At 50.3% G+C, this 22,505-nt stretch overlaps 2 protein-coding genes across 2 annotated transcripts in view; both read right to left on the bottom strand.

Moving 5' to 3' along the window:
- Positions 1 to 20,995, bottom strand: part of LOC149455983 (uncharacterized) — a 64,386-nt gene extending 43,391 nt beyond the window's left edge. The window contains exons 1-5 of the mRNA XM_089685648.1: positions 20,852 to 20,995; positions 20,536 to 20,735; positions 20,168 to 20,447; positions 18,374 to 20,016; positions 17,656 to 17,784 (exon numbers count right to left, since the gene is read on the bottom strand). Coding sequence (XP_089541774.1) covers positions 17,656 to 17,784; positions 18,374 to 20,016; positions 20,168 to 20,447; positions 20,536 to 20,735; positions 20,852 to 20,936 — 2,337 coding nt within the window. The 5' untranslated portion in view covers positions 20,937 to 20,995. The remainder of the gene's footprint in view (positions 1 to 17,655; positions 17,785 to 18,373; positions 20,017 to 20,167; positions 20,448 to 20,535; positions 20,736 to 20,851) is intronic.
- On the bottom strand, positions 7,821 to 14,474 carry LOC149455984 (uncharacterized). Its single transcript, XM_089685579.1, has 7 exons — positions 12,080 to 14,474; positions 11,377 to 11,544; positions 11,137 to 11,263; positions 10,788 to 11,020; positions 10,412 to 10,708; positions 10,209 to 10,317; positions 7,821 to 9,552 (listed from the first exon to the last, which is right to left on the bottom strand). Exons 1-7 carry the CDS (start codon positions 12,158 to 12,160, stop codon positions 8,450 to 8,452), a joined length of 2,118 nt encoding a protein of 705 aa, XP_089541705.1. The 5' UTR covers positions 12,161 to 14,474; the 3' UTR covers positions 7,821 to 8,449.
- Positions 20,996 to 22,505: the final 1,510 nt, after the last annotated feature.

Below are 22,505 nucleotides of genomic sequence, written 5' to 3'. Positions count from 1 at the left end.
CTCCTGACTCAACCAGAGGTGTCAGTTTTGCCGCGACGCAAACGCTCCCGTTAGAACAGCACCATGTGCTGTAATGTGCAGAATTGGCAGAGGCGTTTGGGAAGCGGTAAAAATGCTTCCCAAACGCCTTTCTCCCGCCTGCACACAACGCTAGTGTGAACGTAGCCTTAGATTCACCCCCCAAAAAACTAACCATGACAATGTATGTCATAGGCAGTGACAGCACACCTGGATTGTTAGTGCGAGGGGCCCTATTGGAGTTGATAGCCGGCCCTCAGAGAGGGGGCTTTGGCCTCCAGCTCCAATCACCCTTCCTTTCCATTCAGGTACAGAAGTTGCTGGCAAGGCCTGTGGTAGATGGTGTCTGGGTTCAGGGAAACCCTGGGAAAGCCCACCGTCTTGTTCAGGAGTTGGACGGCAGGGTGTATCTTTCCCTCATGCCTTTGGCCCACCTCACCTCACAGGAGGTGCAGACAGAATGGGCCAAAGATACAGAGGGAATATCGCAGTCAGAAATCCAGAAGTCCCGCAGGGTCTGGGCATCACCGGTAGTCTTGGTCCACAAACAGGCTCAGATGACCAGGCTTTTTGAGGACCTTGGAAAACTGAGAGCTAGCCCTGTGGTTGTGGCCCACCACATGCCCAGGAGCCATGAGGTAATGAAGCATCCGGAAGGTGCCTGCTGTCTAACCATCATGGACCTCAGCAGGGGGTATGGACCACCATCTCTAACCCAGGAGGCTCAGGACGAGTCAGCCTTCACCACCCCATGTGGCTTGCCTGAATTCATGGGAAAGCTAGTTGGGGTTGAGAATTCACCAACCACCTCCCCAGGGGTCAGGAATGACCTACAATGTGAAGTGGAACTGTGTGCAGTTGCCCATTTTAGGGGCCTTACAGTGTTCAGCCCGGTCTGGGAAGAGCAACTTGGGCCCCTGTCACTAGTCAGGAGCAAACTGCCCATGCCTAGTCTGATAGTCAAGAAAGGGAACTGTCAAAGGGGCATGTCAGTGGTTCAGCTTTGGGAACCACCGGTAGGAAGAGACCCCCAGAGGTCTGGGCATGGGGAGACTGAGGCAGTTGTGGCCTGGCCGACTCCCCAGGTCAAGAAGCAGGTTACGGCAGTCGTGGGTGCAGCTAGCTAAGGTAAGACGCCTGGGTGCAACTATCATGGTTCAGCTGGACCTGTGACTGACCTAGCAGACAGGAAACTGGCGGAACTGGTGTCCTGGATGCTAGCAGGTAAAGAGGACTGTTCATCTTGGATGAAGGTACCTGTGGACACATCTGGGAGGCGAGTTCCAGAATTCGCCTATCCGGTTCCGGTGCACACAGGCACCACTACTTTCGGGTCAGAAGTAGTCCTGGGCCTGAGGAAGGAGATGGGAGAGAGAAATCTCCTTCTCTACCTCAACAAGAAGCTACATCTTAGTATGTTAGCATATGACACCCCTGAACAGAAGTGTTTTGTGAACAGGTGGGCACCCCGGTAGTCGCCATGATATCTGGATAGTCACAGCCGACTGGTGCTCACCCCTCACAACGCACTTTGTTGGCACAACCGTATCGCTAGGGAGAACAGCACCCTTCTCAGAAGGAACCGAATTCTCCAGCAGTGCAGTTGTACCAGATCACCCCAAAGTGAACGTCTGGGCCTAACGGATCTGTGACCTGATCAGCCAAACCAGCAGCAGGTGTCGGTTGCGGCAGGAGGGAAATTGCAGTTCCCTCCCATGCAACCACCTGAGGGGGGAGGTGTAGCAATTGTATGTACAGATATGGACGCGGACAACCATTTTGCTAAGATCCTCCATCTTGTGTCATTCTCACTCCCAATCAGTCCCCCCTCCCTTTTTGTTGAATGGCATGTGGTCTGGTGTGTGCTGAGTTCAGGAGCACACAGGGCACAGCTGGATACCCTTCACGGTTGTAAACCCAATTAGCTGGTGCCAGTGTGTCTGTCCCACTCTTGCTCTGAAGCTGGTCGTAAAGCTATAAACCCACCAGTCACTGGACTTGAAAGCATTCCAGAATAGCAGTAAAACATACATCCCATTTGAAACCACTTTTTCTCCTTACGTCTTCCAGGACAGCCCCCTTGAGACGTAGAGCTCCTCCCTCCGGGTCAGGAAACACGCCATTCCCCCACGCTTTTAAAAGGCGGACCTCCAGGCCTCCAACTCAGTTTTTAGTGTTTCCTGAGCCGGAAGGAGCACGTCAAGGAACCTTAAGGATCCTAGCACTCTCTGGAGGGCCGTTCTGGAAGAGTGCTCCACAGGTCTCCTTACCTCCTCTCCCTGCGCACCTTCCACAGAGTGTGGGGCTGGTGGTCACCCTTCATGCCCAGGCGGGTGACCGGCGATGGCAGCATCACTGGAGGGGAGCTTAGGAAGTCGCTCCCATTGAGCCTGCAGTTTCTCTTCCCGGGCGTTAGGTACAGGCGTGCAGAGCGCCGGGCGGATGTGAGCAGGCGGGACTTCCGGTAGGGGCACGGCCGTGCGTTCCATGGGCCGGAAGTCAGTCGCGACTTCCGGCGGGCGAGTCCTTGTGTTTCAGCAGGGCCCTGCGCTCCACAGACCGGAAGTAAGGCTACTTCCGGTGGTGGCTGCGCTCCAGAGGCCGGAAGTCCGGCTACAGTGACATCATCGTCGGGCGCCGGAGACGCTGCTTCCGGTCTCCATGTGAAGAGGCGCAGGCTGCCACCTGGGATCGGTCGGTGAAGCGTGCAGAGCAGCAGCGCTGTCTCCACGCGAACGGAACAAGATGGAAGCCGGACCTTCGCAGGCTGATCCTGGTTCCAGCACCGGCTCCTCGCAGGTAGGCTTGGGGAGGCCCCCCTTTATGCTGATTCCTGGGAGGTTGGTTAGAGGTCCCTCAGTCCCTGCAGGCAGGTGATGGTGGGCACACTGCAGGTTCCCCCTAGCACTGGGTGTAGATGGGGTTTGGGAGCTGTGGGTCCATGTGTTATTTTTTGTTTTTAGGTTAAAGCACAGGACAGGACCCCGGTACAGGCCCCAAAGAAGAAATGTGCAGTGTGTGTGGCTAAATTGGGGTCTGGATATGAGAAGCCCCTATGCCCCAGCTGCATTGATAGTTTAGTCAGGGATGAGTCCTTCACAACGTGCCATAAAGTATTGTCCTCCATTAAGGAGGATATGACGGCAACGTTTCAGTCTTTTCGGTCCCTCTTTGATAAGATACAGACGCCTCTAGGGCTTGGGACACAGTCTGCCAGAGCAGTAGGGGCCACTAGGCGGGAAGTCCCGGAGGAGGAGGACGAGGAGGAGATACCTCGATCCCTTGCATCTTCGCAGATGGGTTTAGGGTCCGAAAATGAAGAAACTCCTGCCTCTACGAGCTCTAAATATAGGTTAGCCTTAGAGGATGTTTAGGACCTCTTAAAAGCAATTTACGAGACTTTAGAGATTGAGGAGGAGGAAGTGGCCTTGTCTAAGCATGACCTCATGTATCAGGGGCTTCACGCTAAAAAGACCAGGGTGTTCCCGGTACATAGTTCCTTGATTGAGACTTTCAAACAGGATTGGGAAAATCCGGAAAAGAAGCCTTTCTTTTCCGGGGCACTAAAGCGAAGGTTCCCTTTTGATGAAGATCCCTCACAGCCCTGGAATAAAGTTCCAAGACTGGACGCTCCCTTGTCTAGAATTTCAAAGAGAATGGATTTGGCCTTTGAGGACATGGGGGCCTTAAAGGACCCTATGGACAAGAGATGGGAAGTTTTGCTGCAAAGAGCTTGGGAGTCTTCATCGGTTAGCCTGAAGCCAGCCCTTTCTGCGACCTGTGTGGCTATAAATTTGGAGTGCTGGCTAACTCAGCTGCAAAATCATTTAGCGGCAGGAACCTCAATGCAGCAGATTTTAAAGTCGCTACCTTTGCTTCCTAAGGCGGCAGGGTTTTTGGCGGATGCCTCGGCGGAGTCAGTCAAACTCGCTGCTAGATCTTCAGCCTTGGTGAATTCGGCCAGACGAGCTTTATGGTTGAAAACCAGGACAGAGGACTCAGCGTCCAAATTGCGCCTGTGCGCTTTGCCATTTTTGGAGGATAACCTTTTTGGCCCTGGTCTGGAGGAAGCTCTAGAGCGCACCGCGGATAGGAAGAGAGCTTTTCCAGAAGGTAGAAAGAAGGTCTTTCCTAGAAAAACCTTTCGCCCTAAAACCCAGATACTGCAGGGTAGGGAGGTCCAGCCAAAGAAGCATTGGACAGGACATAAAAACAGAGAGAGAGGAGGAATATTATTCAATCCTCCTCAAGGAGCCCCCAAGTCGCAATGACTTGGGCAGCCCGGTGGGGGGAAGGTTGGGGTCCTTTCTCCCTCAGTGGGCTTCTATTTCTCCAAGCCCCTACATTTGGAACCTGATTCAGGGAGGGGGGAGTCCTACAAAGTTTTAGGGGCTTCGCCGGAGGAGATCTGTAAGGCAGCCACTTGGTCGAAATTCTCTACCTTCGTGAAGCATTTCCGCCTGAACATACTATCATACTGTCTGATAAAGAGCAGGCATTCGGACGTAAGGTCCTCCAGGCAGTGGGCCCACCCTAAGGGGGTAAGTTCTTGATTATCGTCTCAAGGGGGCTGTCCTGGAAGACGTAAGGAGAAAACCAGAGTTAGACTTACCGGTAACTACTTTTCTACGAGTCTTCCAGGACAGCCGGTAGTTCCCACCCTTCTAATGTCAACCAAAATATTTAAGGTTGAAAGGATAAAGATATAGTTGTGTATAATTGTGTCTTTCAGTGTCTTCTGCTAGTTCTCGATTAAAAACTGAGTTGGAGGCCTGGAGGTCCGCCTTTTAAAGGCGTGGGGGAATGGCGTGTTTCCTGACCCAGAGGGAGGAGCTCTACGTCTCAAGGGGGCTGTCCTGGAAGACTCGTAGAAAAGGAGTTACCGGTAAGTCTAACTCTGGTTTTCATACAATTTCATAAACTCCCGGCAGGAAATACGTACAATAGAACAAAGCATATATTCAGAGAGGTCAGTTTAATGTGAGTCACCTGATACCTTACACCCCTAGATTACATCTGCCCGAGAGCAGAAAGCGATATCTCCTTAACCGTGACAGGCAGATGTCATATGTGATGTCTGGACGTTCAGAATATCATTCTGCATATTATCCTACCAGTGGATAGGATGCTACATGTACCTATAGAAGGTTATTGACCATGGTATAAACTTGTGAGGGATTTGGGTCACAGCCTGGGTCTCTGCCTAAACACCCCTCCCCAAATGAGGCGATTGGCCCTTGGCTTCAGAGACACCCCCTGCTGGAGGACTAGAAAACAGGTTGTCAGGCCTGAGAGAGGTAAGATGAAGAGATTCTCCCTTTTAACATCGGAACCAACTTTGAGAGAATCGTCACCCTTTTGTTCAGGACACTTGATCTGCTTAAACCAAGGCTGACGGCAAGTCTTCTACCTCCCTAAACTTCTTTCTGTTATCTCTTTGCTGTGTTATTGTTCTCTGTATATTTATATATATATTGGCTACATCTTTTTCTGTAAATATTGTTATTGCACCATTTTGACCTTTCTAGTAATAAATCCTATTATCTGAAAAGTGCAAAACTGTTTCTAAAGCTCTTTAATGCAAACTAAGAATCCCTGTCTCTGAAGAGCGCTACTGTTTGTATTAACCCTCTGCGTACATCTGTCTGCGGTGACAGCGGTATACAGACGCTTATTCAAACATCATAGTGTTACTGCTAATATTGGCAAGTTTCCTCTTTCTCTGTACAAAAAGGAGGTAGTGGCAGTGTGAAGGGTTAATTGCGTAATTAACCTGACCCAGTAACAATCGCTCTCAGGCTGCAGGTACATAGATTGTGGTCCATTAGCTGGAAAATCTTTGTGCAGGGTGCAGCTGGGCGTGGCATTGTTACGCACATGACATCGCGGTTTTAGATTGGCTAGTCCTTCGGTCACAAGTTGGTGAGAAGGGCTGGGGTCTGATGCTGCACCCGTCACAGGAATAACTGAGCTGTAGGTGGGGGGTGCAGAGGTGAGCGGTGGATTGAGGGTGCATAGGTGAGCTGTAGGTGGGATGTGCAGAGGTGAGCTGTAGGTGAGGGGTACAGAGGTGAACTGTGAGGGGTGCAGAGGTGAGCTGTAAGTGGGGTGTGCAGAGGTGAGCTGTAGGTGGGGGATGCAGAGGTGTGCTGTAGGTGGGGGTGCAGAGGTGAACTGTGGATCGGGGGAACAGCAGAGGTGAACTGTGGATCGGGGGTACAGAGGTGAGCTGTAGGTGAATGGTGCATAGGTTAGCTGTATGTGGGGTGTGCAGAGGGGAGCTGTAGGTGGGGGGGTGCAGAGGTGAGCTGTAGGTTGGGGGTGCAGAGGTGAGCTGTAGGTGGAGGGTGCAGAGGTGAACCGTGGATCGGGGGTGCGGAGGTGAACTGTGGTTCAGGGGTACAGAGGTGAGCTGTAGGTGAGTGGTGCATAGGTTAGTTGTAGGTGGGGGGTGCAGAGGTGAACTGTGGATAGGGGGTGCATAGGTGCGCTGTAGGTGGGGGGTGCAGAGGGGTAGCTGTCCATCTGGCTTGCCTAACCCTGTAGTGACTACTCCGAACTCGGCAGGAAGAGGAGTCCAGCGTTGTCCTGTGCTGGCCTGAAGGCCCATAACTGCAAATTGCTGCTCACAACTTAAAAGTCCTGGCCTGAAGATACTGAAAGGCATCCAGCGTGGTGGCATCCTGTGATAGGTGGCCATCTGGGCAATAAGTCCATCCGTGACATTTCCTGGCTACTAAATATTCCACGCTCAACTGTTAGTGGGATTTTAACAAAGTGGAAGCAACTGGGAACAACAGCTACTTAACCACCAAGTGGTAGGCCACGTCACATGACAGAGCGGGGTCAGTGCATGCTGAAGCGCACAGTGCGCAGAAGTCGCCAACTGTCTGTAGAGTCAATAGCTAAAGACCTCCGAACTTGGTGTGGCCTTCAGATGAGCCCAACAACAGTGCGTAGAGAGCTTCATGGAATGGGTTTCCATGGCCGATCAGCTGGATCCAAGCCTTCCATCACCAAGTGCAATGCAAAGCGTCGGATGCCGTGCTGTAAAGCACGCCGACACTAGACTCTAGAGCAGAGGAGACGTGTTCTCTGGAGTGACCAATCACGCTTCTTTGTCTGGCCATCCGATAGACATGTCTGGGTTTGGCGGTTGCCAGAACGGTACTTGCCTGACTGCATTGTGCCAAGTGTAAAGTTTGGTGGGGGGGATATTATGGTGTGGGGGTGTGTTTCAGGGGTTGGGCTTGGCCCCCTAGTTAAGGTGAAGGGAACTCCTAAGGCGACATTTTGGACAATTTTATGCTCCCAACTTTGTGGGAGGAGTTTGGGGATGGCCCCTTCCTGTTCCAACATGACTGCACACCAGTGCACAAAGCAAGGTCCATAAAGACATGGAGGAGCCAGTTTGTAGTGGAGGAACTTGACTGGCCTGCCCTCAACCCCATAGAACACCTTTGGGATGAATTAGAGCAGAGACTGCGAGCCAGGCCTCCTCCCTCGACATCAATGCCTGACCTGATAAATGTGCTTTTGGAAGAATGGTCCAACCTTCCCATAGACACCCTCCTAAACCTTGTGGATGGCCTTCCCAGAAGAGTTGAAGCTGTTATAGCTGCAAAGGGCGGGGCCAACTCAATATTGAACCCTATGGACTAAGACTGGGAGGCCATTAAAGGTCATGTGTGTGGAAAGGGCGGGGCCAACTCAATATTGAACCCTACGGACTAAGACTGGGAGGCCATTAAAGGTCATGTGCGTGGAAAGGCAGGAGGCCCAAGACTGGACACAAACCCATCTTTTATATACAGATCAGGAATTTATTGTAGTTGTGAACTAACATTTGTTGTAGAAGTCACAGTTGTAGGACAGTCGGTTGTACAGGCCGCCTTCTTTCATTCAGGACATGTACTGTGTGGGGGGGGGGTTCCTTTTCTGGCTCACGGTACAGATCTGATCATGCGTGTGGAAAGTGGCTCCAGACACGACGAGGTCCATAGACATGGGAGGACGAAGCATTTCCCCGACGTGTCCCGGAGGGTTCCTCAGTCCTTACGCCCTGATGGAGGAGGAGCTCTTGGCCCCCGAAACACATTGCGTGTAATGTGACGTCGCCGAGGATCCAGTGAAGCATTTAAGGCTCTTTGTCTTTTGGCTTGGAGTTCCTGTTGTATTGTCAGGGTGAGAGTCACGTCCCGGGGCCCCGTTGGTGGGGCCCCGCATGTTATGTGAGCAGCCTAGGAGGAGCCAGTGAGCTCATTGGACAAGTATCTCCCTTCATGACGAATAACTAGTTGAAGTCTCAGGGCTGCTGGGGTCATCCTTTCTGAAGGGGGGGAAGGGGGGTCACCTGCGTGGCTTCTAAGGTGGAACTATGGTAAAAGCACGCTCACTCAGGCCTCATTTATCAAACATTTCCACACATTGGTCAGGAAAGGGGACGCTGACCCGTGTGACTTTTCCGGCGTCTACGGAGGCTTCCCTGATCAATATAAGATTCATATGAATCAGGATGCAGCCCAGTGTGCCTGCTCTGGTGTTTATCAAGAGCAGATTTCAGTGGAAAACATTTCCCGCACAGTGGGCAGGGAAAAGGGCACGCTCCTGCGTGCCTTCTAAGGTGTTCGAGAAGGTGCGAATTCTGTTGGTAACCTTTTCCGCACTCTGAACAGGTGTAGGGTCGCTCACCCGTATGGGTCCTCTGGTGTCTACGAAATCTTTCTTTATGGGAGAAACCTTTCCCACACTCTGAACACGAAAAACGATGCTGGCCTGTGTGACCGTTCAGGTGTATAGCGAGTTCACTTTTCCGACTAAAGGCTTTCCCACACTCCGGACAGGAGAACGGCTTGTCGCCCGTGTGCAATTTCATGTGACTGGTTAAGCTTCCCTGCCGTGAGAAACACTTCCCGCACTCTGGGCATGAAAAGGGCATCTCACCGGTATGACTTCTCTGGTGGATGGTAAGTTCAGATTTACTTACACACAATTTCCCGCACTCCGAGCATGACAACATCTTCTCGGCTTGGGCTAGCTGATGTATAGAAAGTTCAGATTTATTATCACAAGATTTCCCGCACTCTAAAAACGTCAAGGAAGTCTTTTCTATGTGGACTTTCTGATGGCTCCAAAGATTACTTTTCTGAGTGAAGCGTTTGTCGCAGTCTGGGCAGGAGTACGGCTTCTCCCCTGTGTGGATTCTCAGGTGTCTGATGAGTGAATCTTTCCACACAAAACATTTCCCGCACTCTGTACAAATGTGCAACTTTTCTCCGGTGTGGATTCTCAGGTGTGCCGTGAGTCTGTCTTTCTGCCTGAAACATTTTCCGCACTCTTCACATTGAAAAGTCTCACCGGTGTGAACTCTCATATGTCTTTCCAAGCTAGTTTTCCATTTAAAACTTTGACCGCACTTCAAGCAAAAATAGGGGCTTTCCTTCTGAGGATCTGTTGGGATTCCATTATTTCCTCCACCAAGATCTGCAGATGGAATCTGGGGCACCTCTGAGGAATTCCCAACATCACAGCCATCTGTTAGGAAGAATCAATGTATCAGCATCAAACGTATTTCCATCGTTCATGTTCTGCAGTCATTGTGGATGTCGGTCTAGAAGTCACTGATGTACCATAGATCTGAGGAATGGAGATGGACCTTCCATATGGTGTCCAGTATCTCCTCCCCGTTTGTTTTGAACGTGACGTTATATTGAGGAATGGAGATGGACCTTTCATATGGTGTCCAGTATCACCTCCTTATTTGTTGGGAACCTGACATTATATTGAGGAATGGAGATGGACCTTTCATATGGTGTCCAGTATCTCCTCCTCATTTGTTGGGAACATGACGTTATATTGAGGAATGGAGATGGACCTTTCATATGGTGTCCAGTATCTCCTCCTCATTTGTTGGGGACATGACGTTATATTGAGGAATGGAGATGGACCTTTCATATGGTGTCCAGTATCTCCTCCTCATTGGTTGGGAACGTGACGTTATATTGAGGAATGGAGATGGACCTTCCATATGGTGTCCAGTATCTCCTCCTCATTGGTTGGGAACGTGACGTTATATTGAGGAATGGAGATGGACCTTCCATATGGTGTCCAGTATCTCCTCATTTGTTGGGAACATGACATTATATTGGGGAATGGAGATGGACCTTTCATATGGTGTAATTGGTTCTCACCTGCGCTAACCTCTGGAAGAATTTCCTCCTCTTTATAAGTTGGGTTGTTCAGTAACAACCTTTGATTATTGTCCTCGTTTTCTTCTATTCTAGAAACATGCTCTTCATCCTGAAAAATATAAAAATGCAAATGTCTTTACAACTTATACAATATAACTACAGTGTGTTTCTGTGATGGTTTAGGATTTGTTGAGTCAATCTACCTCATAACACTGATCTTCCTGTGTGGAATCCCGGGAATACAGAGGACGGGGACATCTCTCTGGTGGGTTCCCATGACTGGAACCATCTACCTGATGATGGTGAGGGATGGTGTGACCTTCCTGTGTGGAATCCCGGGAATACAGAGGACGGGGACATCTCTCTGGTGGGTTCCTGGTATTAGGTAGCTCCATCATATCCTTGTGTCCTTCTGAGAACTCCTCCATCACTCCATACTCCTCATCCTCCTCTTTATACTCTTCTTTAACAACAATGTTATAATTCTCAAGGTTTTCACCCTAAATATATAATAAAACATTCATTGTAACAAACAAGCTGTGAAGAAACTACAAGTACCAATAATTGTTCATGATGTACCTGAGCATGCTGAGTGTAGCTGTGATCCTCCTGTGTGGAATCCTGGGAATACAGAGGACAGGGACATCTCTCTGGTGGGTTCCTGGTATTAGGTGGCTCCATGATATTCTTCTGTTCCTCTGAAAACTCCTCCATCACTCCATACTCCTCATCCTCCTCTGTATACTCTTCTTTAACATCAATATTATCATCCCCGTGACATCTCTTTGGTGGGTTCCCATGACTGGATCCATCTGTAGGAAACACACACACTGACTGAATCCATTGTTTCAGTGTGTTTATCAGATGATGGGGGATCTAGGTGGAGCCTCCGTACTGCTCTCTCCATTCCAATAAAGTCTCCTCTTACCCGGTGATGTGAGGGGCGGCTGATTGTCCATCTTGATGTCCTTGTGTCCTTTTTGGTGGTCCTCCATCATGACGTCTTTGTAGAGATTCTTGTGTCCTTCAGAAACCTTCTTCATCACACCATGGTCCTACAGAGAGAAATAGACAGTGACACCCTGACACACACAATGATACAGTCACCATCCAGACACATCCCTTGTCTGTTACTGGAGAATGTCCCAGAATTCCCGCCACCGCTCACCTCTCCTGTCATCAGATGGACCATCATGGTGGTCAGTTCCAGGATCTTCTGCTCTTTGTTCCTGTCAGGTATCGGAGAACGAGGGGGAGGCACCATGGTGGGGCTCTGGGTCCTGCTCCATCCTCCTGAGATTGGCTCCCCACTAGACTTCTTCACTACAACATAATCCTACAGATCAGGAGAAAGAGAAACTGATATCAATCATCTGACATCATCTATATGTCTACAAGAAGAACATGGTCTATTGGCCAGACTAGACCAGAGTGATGTCATGTGACCTCCCAGAATCCTCCTCACCTCTCCGGTCAGGTCTGTTTGATGTCATGTGACCTCCCAGAATCCCCCTCACCTCTCCGGTCAGGTCTTTGTGATGTCATGTGACCTCCCAGAATCCTCCGCACCTCTCCGGTCAGGTTTGTGTTTTATTAATAGAGATGAGAGTGATGTCATGTGACCTCCCAGAATCCTCCTCACCTCTCCGGTCAGGTCTGTTTGATGTCATGTGACCTCCCAGAATCCCCCTCACCTCTCCGGTCAGGTCTTTGTGATGTCATGTGACCTCCCAGAATCCTCCGCACCTCTCCGGTCAGGTTTGTGTTTTATTAATAGAGATGAGAGTGATGTCATGTGACCTCCCAGAATCCTCCTCACCTCTCCGGTCAGGTCTGTGTGATGTCATGTGACCTCCCAGAATCCTCCTCACCTCTCCGGTCAGCAGGTAGATGATCTCCAGGGTGAGGCTTAGTATCTTCTCAGTCATGTGACTCCGGTCCTCCTCCATCATTGGTCATGTGATCTATACAAGACACAACTTTCTGTAGATGGAATTCTGTTCACAGTGCTGTAATACATGAAGTGTTAATGTTCACCAACTGCCATTCTTGTAACTTCCATCCCGCAATCCCATCACCGAGATCCCTTCTCCAGTTGTGGGTTCCAGAACTCAACTCAAAGTATTATTATTGATATTTCATATCATAGGAAGAGGACGGACGCGACGGTGGAGGAAGAGGACGGACGTGACGGTGGGGGAAGAGGACGGACGTGACGGTGGGGGAAGAGGACGGACGTGACGGTGGGGGAAGAGGACGGACGTGACGTTGGGGGAAGAGGACGGACGTGACGGTGGAGGAAGAGCATGATGATGGAGGAACAGGATGGACGTGACAGTGGAGGAAGAGCATGATGATGGAGGAACAGGACGGACGTGACGGTGGAGGAAGAGCATGATGATGGAGGAACAGGACGGACGTGACGGTGGAGGAAGAGCATGATGATGGAGGAACAGGACGGACGTGACGGTGGAGGAAGAGGACGGACGCGACGGTGGAGGGAGAGGACGGACGCGACGGTGGAGGGAGAGGACGGACGCGAAGGTGGAGTGGACGGACGTAAAGGGAGAGGACGGACGTGACGGTGGAGGGAGAGGACAGACATGACAGGGGGTTACTGGGTGTAAATATAAAATCAGATCTTATTACCTCCTCTGCTGCCACTTCCAGCAATGTCTCCTCTCTACTTCCTCCCGACTCACCTCTCGCCTGGAACTTCCCATTTATACCTGACATCACTTCCTATCTGTCCCTGACATCACTTCCTGTCTACCATAGATACTTCCTGTCTGGGTAGCAGTGAGATCCCCACCTTGTGGAGCTCAGAGGAGCCCTGAGAACTGTCTCGCCTGTAGAGGTGGAGCTCCTGTAGAGCCCATCCACAGCTTTGGGTTCAATGATCAGGTCAACTTGTTGCATTGAGAAGGTCAATACATGCTACCACTACGCTGCAACAGTATGAAAATTGGTTTTCTGGCTTTTTCGGCAATGTGGCGCACCACAAGGTATAGTAGTGCACTGCCAGGGGCTGTAGTGCCCCTCAGACCAGGTGCATTGCTGTGGTGCATGGAGGTGCCAGTAGACGTCAATGGAACTACAAGGATCAGTGAGAACCTATAGAACGGGCACTCATGACATATAAGGCTGGAGTCACATTTCTGCTTCGTTCTTCATGGGACTCATCCATATGCAATGCAACCCACCATTAGAATTCACTTCGAGATGAGTCCATATGGAGACCTGTAGTGTTGTGACCATTGGGCTGACCTCCTTCTATAGAGGACCAATACTCCAGCCTGTATCCAGCTCCAGTTACCCCAGTGTTGAGCCTAGATCCTGTGCTGGTGTCCCCAGTGTAGAGCCTAGATCCTGCGCTGGGGACCCCAGTGTAGATCCCAGTGTATATCCTGTGCTGGTGACCCGTGTAGAGCCTATATCCTGTGCTGGTGTCCCAGTGTAGAGCCTATATCCTGTGCTGGTGTCCCCAGTGTAGAGCCTATATCCTGTGCTGGTGACCCATGTAGAGCCTACATCCTGTGCTGGTGACCCATGTAGAGCCTATATCCTCTGCTGGTATCCCCAGTGTAGAGCCTTTATCCTGTGCTGGTGTCCCCAGTGTTTTCTAGCCTATATCCTGTTCACATGATCCCGTATACCCTAACCTGTACCCTGCTCCAGTGTCCCTATGCACCCCAGCCTACATCCAGCTCCAGGACTCTCTACTCTGTGTTCTGTTGCCTTTGGCATGCCTGCCAACCATAGACTGTTACTTACACCATATTGCCCACAGTATTGGTTGGCCGGCCTTCCCAGACACATGACCTTTAATGGCCCCCCAGTCTTAGTCTGTAGGGTTCAATATTGAGTTGGCCCCACCCTTTCCACGCACATGACCTCTAATGGCCCCCTAGTCTTAGTCCGTAGGGTTCAGTATTAAGTTGGCCCCGCCCTTTCCACGCACATGACCTTTAATGGCCTCCCAGTCTTAGTCCGTAGGGTTCAATATTGAGTTGGACCCTCCCTTTGCAGCTATAACAGCTTCAACTCTTCTGGGAAGGCCGTCCACAAGGTTTAGGAGGGTGTCTATGGGAAGGCCAGTCAAGTTCCTCCACCCCAAACTGGCTCCTCCATGTCTTTATGGACCTTGCTTTGGGCACTGGTGGGCAGTCATGTTGGAACAGGAAGGGGCCATCCCCAAACTTTTCCCACAAAGTTGGGGGCATGAAATTGTCCAAAATGTCTCCTTAAGAGTTCCCTTCACTACAACTAGGGGGCCATGTCCAACCCCTGAAAAACAACCCCCACACCATAATCCCCCCTCCACCAAACTTTACACTTGGCACAATGCAGTCAGGCAAGTACCGTTCTCCTGACAACTGCCAAACCCAGACACATCCATCAGATTGCCAGACAGAGAAGTGTGATAGGTCACTCCAGAGAACAAGTCTCCTCTGCTCTAGAGTCCAGAGTCGCGTGCTTTACACCACAGCATCCGACGCTTTGCATTGCACTTGGTGATGGAAGACTTGGATGCAGCTCCTCGGCCATAGAAACCCATTCCATGAAGCTCTCTACACACTGTTGTTGGGCTCATCTGAAGGCCACACCAAGTTTGGAGGTCTTAAGCTATTGACTCTGCAAACAGTTGGCGACTTCTGCGCACTGTGCGCTTCAGCATGCACTGACCCAGCTCTGTCATGTGATGTGGCCTACCAGTTGGTGGCTGAGTGGCTGTTGTTCCCAGTTGCTTCCACTTTGTTATAATCCCACTAACAGTTGAGCGTGGAATATTTAGTAGCCAGGAAATGTCATGGATGGACTTATTGCACAGGTGGCCACCTATCACGGGACCACGCTTGGAGTCACTGTGCTCCTGAGAGCAACCCATTCTTTTACCAATGCTTGTAGAAGCAGTCTGCATGCCTAGGGGCTTGATTGTATACACCTGTGTCCATGGAGGGGATTGGAACACCTGAATCACATGATATGGAGGGGGTTGGAGCACCTGAATCACGATTGGGAGGGGATTGGAACACCTGAATCACATGATTGGGAGGGGTTGGAGCACCCGAATCACATGATATTGAGGAGATTGGAACACCTGAATCACATGATTGGGAGGGGATTAGAACAACTGAATCAGATGATTGGGAGGGGATTGGAACACCGGAATCACATGATATGGAGGGCAATACTTTGGGCAATATAGTGTATTTCTGACCTATGTTCCCAGGATCCTTCTACTGCGAGACTCTTTCCTGCATTTCTGTGCTCAGCCTCCAATAGATGCTTGCTCAGGTCAGAGGCCTGCAACCTTCAAGCTGCCAGCAGCAAAACCCATCATCCCTTGTGTGGTGCTCTGGTGAAATCCTGGTGACTCTGTAGACCTCTGTGCCTTTGTCCTTCTGAGGGTCCTAACCTTTGCCAAACATGTGGGCTCATTGAGTCCTATTACTTCAGAGCCACCAAGTATCCTGCTCCTCCAAGACTCCACTGGTGCTCTGTGTCTCCTCCATGGCCTCTTCTATGACAGCTTCCTGCTCAGGCTTTTGGTTGCCAAGAGGCCAATATGTCCCGACATCCTACCAACCTATGATACTTCTCTGCGCCCATTTCGATGATTGTTAACCACCTCGATGGGAATGAAGCCTGACCTCAAATGGATAAAGATAGTCATGAAGCCATTATTTGGTCATTGATGTCAGCCAGAATCGTGACTAGGGCTGGGGAGAAGTCATTGGTTGCTAGGTATCAGCATCCACTGTGGAGAACAGCATTGAAGCTTGGATGTCATTCACCATGACAGGATCGGTGGGATAGGATCTTCCTGGGACACGCTGAGAAGGGTCTCACCCTCAAAACGGGCAAGCTCGTTGGTTGCCTGCTGGATTTTTCCATCTAATTGACCATTTACTATTGTGAGTAAGTTGGCATTCTTCTTTTTATTCGTTCATGAAAGCCTTTCGGTGATGGACTAGGCTGGTTGGCGTTCTTCTTCTTATCCATTTATGAAAGTCTTTGTCAGGAATGGACTTGCCAGTAATGGTGGGACTCACCTGCCTTGTGGGCTGCAGTACCAGGACTGGCCAGCGGGTGCTCTCAGCAATCAGAGACTCAACCCTGCAGTCAGCCAAAACACCTGAGGCTGATTGCAGGTGTATTTAAGGGATGGCCAGACCTGCAGTCTGTGCCTTGGTGTGTTTTTCCATGGAGCCCTGTATCTTGTTACCTGCATTCCTGTTCCTGTTCAACTAATTTGTTGCCGACCCTGCCTGATCCGGACCTCTGCTGACTTCTCCTGTTTGATCCCTGGCTTGTGACCCCGACCATTCTCTGCCTGACCCCCTGTACCTACCTGCCCGTTAGTTGCTGTACCCGGCTCGTGACCTGACTACTCTCTGCCTGCTCCTCCTGTTCCTATCTGCCCAATTGTTATTGACCCGGCCTGCCTGACTACGCTTGCATTGTATGTATTGTTATCTGTGGGTGGTTTGGTTTGGTTCTTTTGCACTGTGTTATGTTTTAGTATTGCACTGCGTTTATGTATTGTTAGTATTAATAAATTATATTGTTTATAACATATCTGAAGCCTGCATTTCCCTGCATCAGTTCACATACCTCTGGTCATACCTGGAGCCCTGACAGTCTTTCAGTGATGGACTAGGCTGGTGGGCATTATTCTTCTTATCCATTTATGAAAGTCTTTTGGTGATGGACTAGGCTGGTGGGTGTTCTTCTTATCCATTTATGAAAGTCTTTAAGTGATGGACTTGGCTGGTTGTCGTTCTTCTTCTTATCCATTTATGAAAGTCTTTTGGTGATGGACTAGGCTGCTGGGCGTTCTTCTTTTGTTTATAGCATTGGTTCCTTCCCCAAAATGAAGAAAGCAGGAAGGCCTATCTAGTGGTGGACATCTGAGTTGCCAGTGGTGGCTACTTCTATTGCCTGACAAAACTGAAGAAGAGCCTGCCCTCTCGGTGTGGACTATCTATCTGGAGGGCCCTTTTCCTGTTTTCTCTGCCCCCGTGTTCTTCTATTGCACCCATGGGTTCCCCAGTATGATTTCTCAGATACCTGATGGAGGAAACAAGTGTTTGAGGAAGCATACGACACAAATTATACTCAACTACGGGTAATGACTCCATTTTTATTTTCCTTCCATCAATGGCAAACATGACACAACCCTTCATTGATGCCTTCAGCAGATCTCCTCATGTTCTTGAGATCATCCCATATGTTTGACGTGCATCTTCCTCACGTGAGATCTCTCATGTACGGCAAAATATAGGAGGCGGTCTCCGAGTCTTGAGACTAGTTTTGTAACACGCCAACAGATGGCAGCACAAGGCTGCACGTGCAGTCACAGGGAGCACGGACCTTCATACGTCAGTGTACCAAAAGACATCAGGAGCTGTGCCACTGGTGCTATTCTGACCACGTGCGTTACCAAGGGAGCAGTTTCGTCATGGATAGCAAGCTGGAACAAAGAGCCAACGTGGCATTCTGCGTGAAACCAGGCAAATCGCTGGATTTCCACCATGTTGTCACAACGGCGACCTTCGAGCTGGATCTTCATCTTCGGGAAGAGGGCATTTTTGGGGGTTGAGCTCCTTGAAGGTCTTCCTCCTCTCTCATCATCTTCCAGAGATGTTATTCCGCTCCTGAAGGTCGCGTGCCGCACAGAACACCTCGAACGACTCACTGCAGCATCGCCGTAAATTTTCTGAATCGTGTCCGACGTCTGTGGGGCAGATTTTCCCGGTTTCAAACAGAATGCTTCAAAAGCGAAAGAACATCACTGGAAGATGACAAAATGAGGAAGACCTTCAAGGAGCTCAACCCCCAAAAATGCCCTCTTCCCGAAAATGAAGGTCGCTGTTTTGACTACATGGTGGAGATTTGCCCGGTTTTCACGCAGAATTTCACATTAGCTCCTTGTTCTGACTTGCTGCCCATGATGAAATTGGCAGACGCGGTAACACACGTGGTCAGAATAGCACCAGGTACACAGCTCCCGATGTACACAGGACCTTGTCTTTTGGCACACTGACTTTTGAAGGTCGGTGCTCCCCGTGACTGCGCCTGCAGCCTGTTGCTGCCACCTGTTGGGGTGTTACAGAACTAGTCTCCAAACGGTTTGATACCGCCTCGTAAATTCATTTAGAAGATTGCGTTGAGTGGGATCTCTTATGGACAGTAAGATTGGACTTTCGTGAAAAACATTTCCCGCACTCAGAACAGCAAAATGGTTTCTCCCCCGTGTGAGTCATCTGATGTCTGATAAGTTCCAATTTCTGCGTAAAACTTCTCCCGCACTCAGGACAGGAAAACGGCTTCTCCCCCGTGTGAAATTTCTTATGTTTGTAAAGATAGGTCCTGTCTGAAAAACATTTCCCGCACTCAGGGCAGGGATACGGCTTCTCCCCCGTGTGAGACCTCTGGTGTGTGAGAAGTGTTGATTTATCCAGATAACTCTGCCCACATTCAGCACACGAATACGGTTTTGTACCCGAATGATAGAGCTGATGTCTGATATATTGGGATTTCAGCAGATAACCTTTCCCGCACTCTGTGCAGGAATACGGCTTCTCCCCCCTGTGAGCTTTCTGATGCAAGGAAAGGTAGGAGGCGTCTGAAAAGGACTTTCCACAGTCAGAGCAGGAGAACGGCTTCTCCCCCGTGTGAGACCTCCAATGTTTACTGAGACTCGCCTGATATAGAAAACATTTCCCGCACTCAGAGCAGGAATACGGCTTCTCCCCCGTGTGACATCTCTGGTGTCTGGAAAGATGGGACTCGTATGGAAAACATTTCCCGCACTCAGAACACGGATACAACTTTTCTCCCGTGTGCATCTTCTCATGTTTATTGAGGTCTATTTTACGGAGGAAACATTTCCCGCACTCACGACAGGAATACGGCTTCTTGCTCAAATGAGATTTTTTATGCACGTGTAGACTGGATTTAAAACTAAATAGTTTCCTGCACTCGGGACAGGGAAACTTATCGGTTAGGGTGCCACCGCTGCTCACAGAATGAGGGTCCTCAGGATAGGCCGAGCAGGATAGTCCAGACCGATTCTCTCCTTCATAAGATTGGCTGGTCGCTGGCTTGTCTCTCAGACAGGGTTGGGTGGTTTCCAGCTTGTCTCTCGGACAGGATTGGTCAGTCGCCGGCTTGTCTCTCGGACAGGATTGGCCAGTCGCCGGCTTGTCTCTCGGACAAGATTGGCCAGTCGCCGGCTTGTCTCTCGGACAAGATTGGCCAGTCGCCGGCTTGTCTCTCGGACAAGATTGGCCAGTCGCCGGCTTGTCTCTCGGACAAGATTGGCCAGTCGCCGGCTTGTCTCTCGGACAAGATTGGCCAGTCGCCGGCTTGTCTCTCGGACAAGATTGGCCAGTCGCCGGCTTGTCTCTCGGACAAGATTGGCCAGTCGCCGGCTTGTCTCTCGGACAAGATTGGCCAGTCGCCGGCTTGTCTCTCGGACAAGATTGGCCAGTCGCCGGCTTGTCTCTCGGACAAGATTGGCCAGTCCCCGGCTTGTCTCTTGGACAAGATTGGCCAGTCCCCGGCTTGTCTCTCGGACAAGAATGGCCAGTCGCCGGCTTGTCTCTCGGACAGGATAGGCCAGTCGCCAGCTTGTCTCTTGGACAGGATTGGCCGGTTTCCGGCTTGTCTCTCGGACAGGATTGGCCGGTTTCCGGCTGTTCTCCTGAACTATACTGTGTGATGTCCTTATCTTCTACTTTCCAGTCTGGAGACAAAGTGAGACAATCCTCGGAGGTTTTCCTCATCTCCCGGCCATGGACTAAAATACAAAGACAAGGAGGATTACTAGACAGGAGCTGATTGGTTCCCCCAAACCAGAAAGACAGAGAGAGATCCAATGAGAACTTTATCATCTGGACCAATCAGTGAGCAGTATGGGGGGAGGAATGGATTTAGTGTTCATGACCCACCTGTGCTGATCTCTGTAGGAGTGTCCTCCTCTATAAATGTCCCCGTTATTCCATCCTCCTCCATAGACTGCTGATCATCCCTCACATATGCCTCTTCTTCTTCTGATTTCACCTCAACTTTACAATCTCTGAGGTTTCCATTCTCTGGGGGGTTCCTGGTATTAGGTGGCTCCATCATATCCTTGTGTCCTTCTGAGAACTCCTCCATCACTCCATACTCCTCATCCTCCTCTTTATACTCTTCTTTGACCTCAACTTTAGGATCCCTCAGGTTTCCCCTCTGAATATATAATAAAATGACATCAATGGTAACAATGCAGATAATGTACAGATCCTAATGACACTCTCAGTGATTGTTCCTCATCTACCTGATTATGGTGAGGGATGGTGTGACCTTCCTGTGTGGAATCCCAGGAATACAGAAGACGGGGACATCTCTCTGATGGGTTCCCATGACTTGATCCATCTACCTGATGACGGTGAGGGATGGTGTGACCTTCCTGTGTGGAATCCCGGGAATACAGAGGACGGGGACATCTCTCTGGTGCGTTCCCATGACTGGATCCATCTGTAGGAAACATTCACACTGACTGAATCCATTGTTTCTATGTGTTTATCACATGATGGGGGATCTAGGTGGATCCTCCGTACTGCTCTCTCCTTTCCAATAAAGTCTCCTCTTACCCGGTGATGTGAGGGGCGGCTGATTGTCCATCATGACGTCCTTGTAGAGGTCCTTGTGTCCTTCTAAATACTCCCACTCCTCCATGGAGAAATAGACAGTGACACCCTGACACCTTATAGGAACCTGACACACACAATGATACAATCACCATCCAGACACATCCCTTGTCTGTTACTGGAGAATGTCCCAGAACTCCCGGCACCGCTCACCTCTCCTGTCAGCAGATGGACCATCATGGTGGTCAGTTCCAGGATCTTCTGCTCTTTGTTCCTCTCAGGTATCGGAGAACGAGGGGGAGGCACCATGGTGGGGCTCTGGGTCCTGCTCCATCCTCCTGAGATTGGCTCCCCACTAGACTTCTTCACTACAACATAATTCTACAGATCAGGAGAAAGAGAAACCGATATCAATCATCTGACATCATCTACATGTCTACAAGAAGAACATGGTCTATTGGCCAGACTAGACCAGAGTGATGTCATGTGACCTCCCAGAATCCTCCTCACCTCTCTGGTCAGGTCTGTGTGATGTCATGTGACCTCCCAGAATCCTGCTTACCTCTCCTGTCAGGTCTGTGTGATGTCATTTGACCTCCCAGAATCCTCCTCACCTTTCCGGTCAGGTCTGTGTGATGTCATGTGACCTGCAGAATCCCCCTCACCTCTCCGGTCAGGTCTGTGTGATGTCATTTGACCTCCCAGAATCCTCCTCACCTTTCCGGTCAGGTCTGTGTGATGTCATGTGACCTCCGGAATCCCCCTCACCTCTTCGGTCAGGTCTGTGTGATGTCATGTGACCTCCCAGAATCCTCCTCACCTCTCCGGTCAGGTCTGTGTGATGTCATGTGACCTCCCAGAATCCTCACCTCTCTGGTCAGGTCTGTGTGATGTCATGCGACCTCCCAGAATCCCCCTCACCTCTCCGGTCAAATCTGTGTGATGTCATGTGACCTCCTAGAATCCTCCTCACCTCTTCGGTCAGGTCTCTTTTATTAATAGAGATGAGAGTGATGTCATGTGACCTCCCAGAATCCCCCTCACCTCTCCGGTCAGGTCTGTGTTATGTCATGTGACCTCCCAGAATCCTCCTCACCTCTCCGCTCAGGTCTGTGTTTTATTTATAGAGACAATAGTGATGTCATGTGACCTCCCAGAATCCTCCTCACCTTTCCGGTCAGGTCTGTGTGATGTCATGTGAGCTCCCAGAATCCTCACCTCTCTGGTCAGGTCTGTGTGATGTCATGCGACCTCCCAGAATCCCCCTCACCTCTCCGGTCAAATCTGTGTGATGTCATGTGACCTCCTAGAATCCTCCTCACCTCTTCGGTCAGGTCTCTTTTATTAATAGAGATGAGAGTGATGTCATGTGACCTCCCAGAATCCTCCTCACCTCTCCGGTCAGGTCTGTGTGATGTCATGTGACCTCCCAGAATCCCCCTCACCTCTCCGGTCAGGTCTGTGTGATGTCATGTGACCTCCCAGAATCCCCCTCACCTCTCCGGTCAGGTCTGTGTGATGTCATGTGACCTCGCAGAATCCCCCTCACCTTTCCGGTCAGGTCTGTGTTATGTCATGTGACCTCCCAGAATCCTCGTCACCTCTCCGGTCCGGTCTGTGTGATGTCATGTGACCTCCCAGAATCCCCCTCACCTCT

The sequence above is a fragment of the Staurois parvus genome, unplaced genomic scaffold (genome assembly GCF_062004578.1).
Source record: "Staurois parvus isolate SC_StPar_1 unplaced genomic scaffold, SC_StPar_1.0 ptg000380l, whole genome shotgun sequence".
NCBI lineage: Eukaryota > Metazoa > Chordata > Amphibia > Anura > Ranidae > Staurois > Staurois parvus.
The sequence above is the reverse complement of the archived record's forward strand: the minus strand, read 5'-3'. Positions and strand labels throughout refer to the sequence as shown.

Excerpts from the sequence above, each read along its gene's own strand:
- LOC149455984 (XM_089685579.1), bottom strand. The coding sequence starts at position 12,160 with ATGATGGAGGAGGACCGGAGTCACATGACTGAGAAGATACTAAGCCTC. Across the intron at positions 11,264-11,376 it reads TCCATCTGATGACAGGAGAG|GACCATGGTGTGATGAAGAA; the intron begins GTGAGCGGTGGC and ends TTCTCTCTGTAG. Across the intron at positions 9,553-10,208 it reads TCTTCCAGAGGTTAGCGCAG|ATGGCTGTGATGTTGGGAAT; the intron begins GTGAGAACCAAT and ends TCTTCCTAACAG.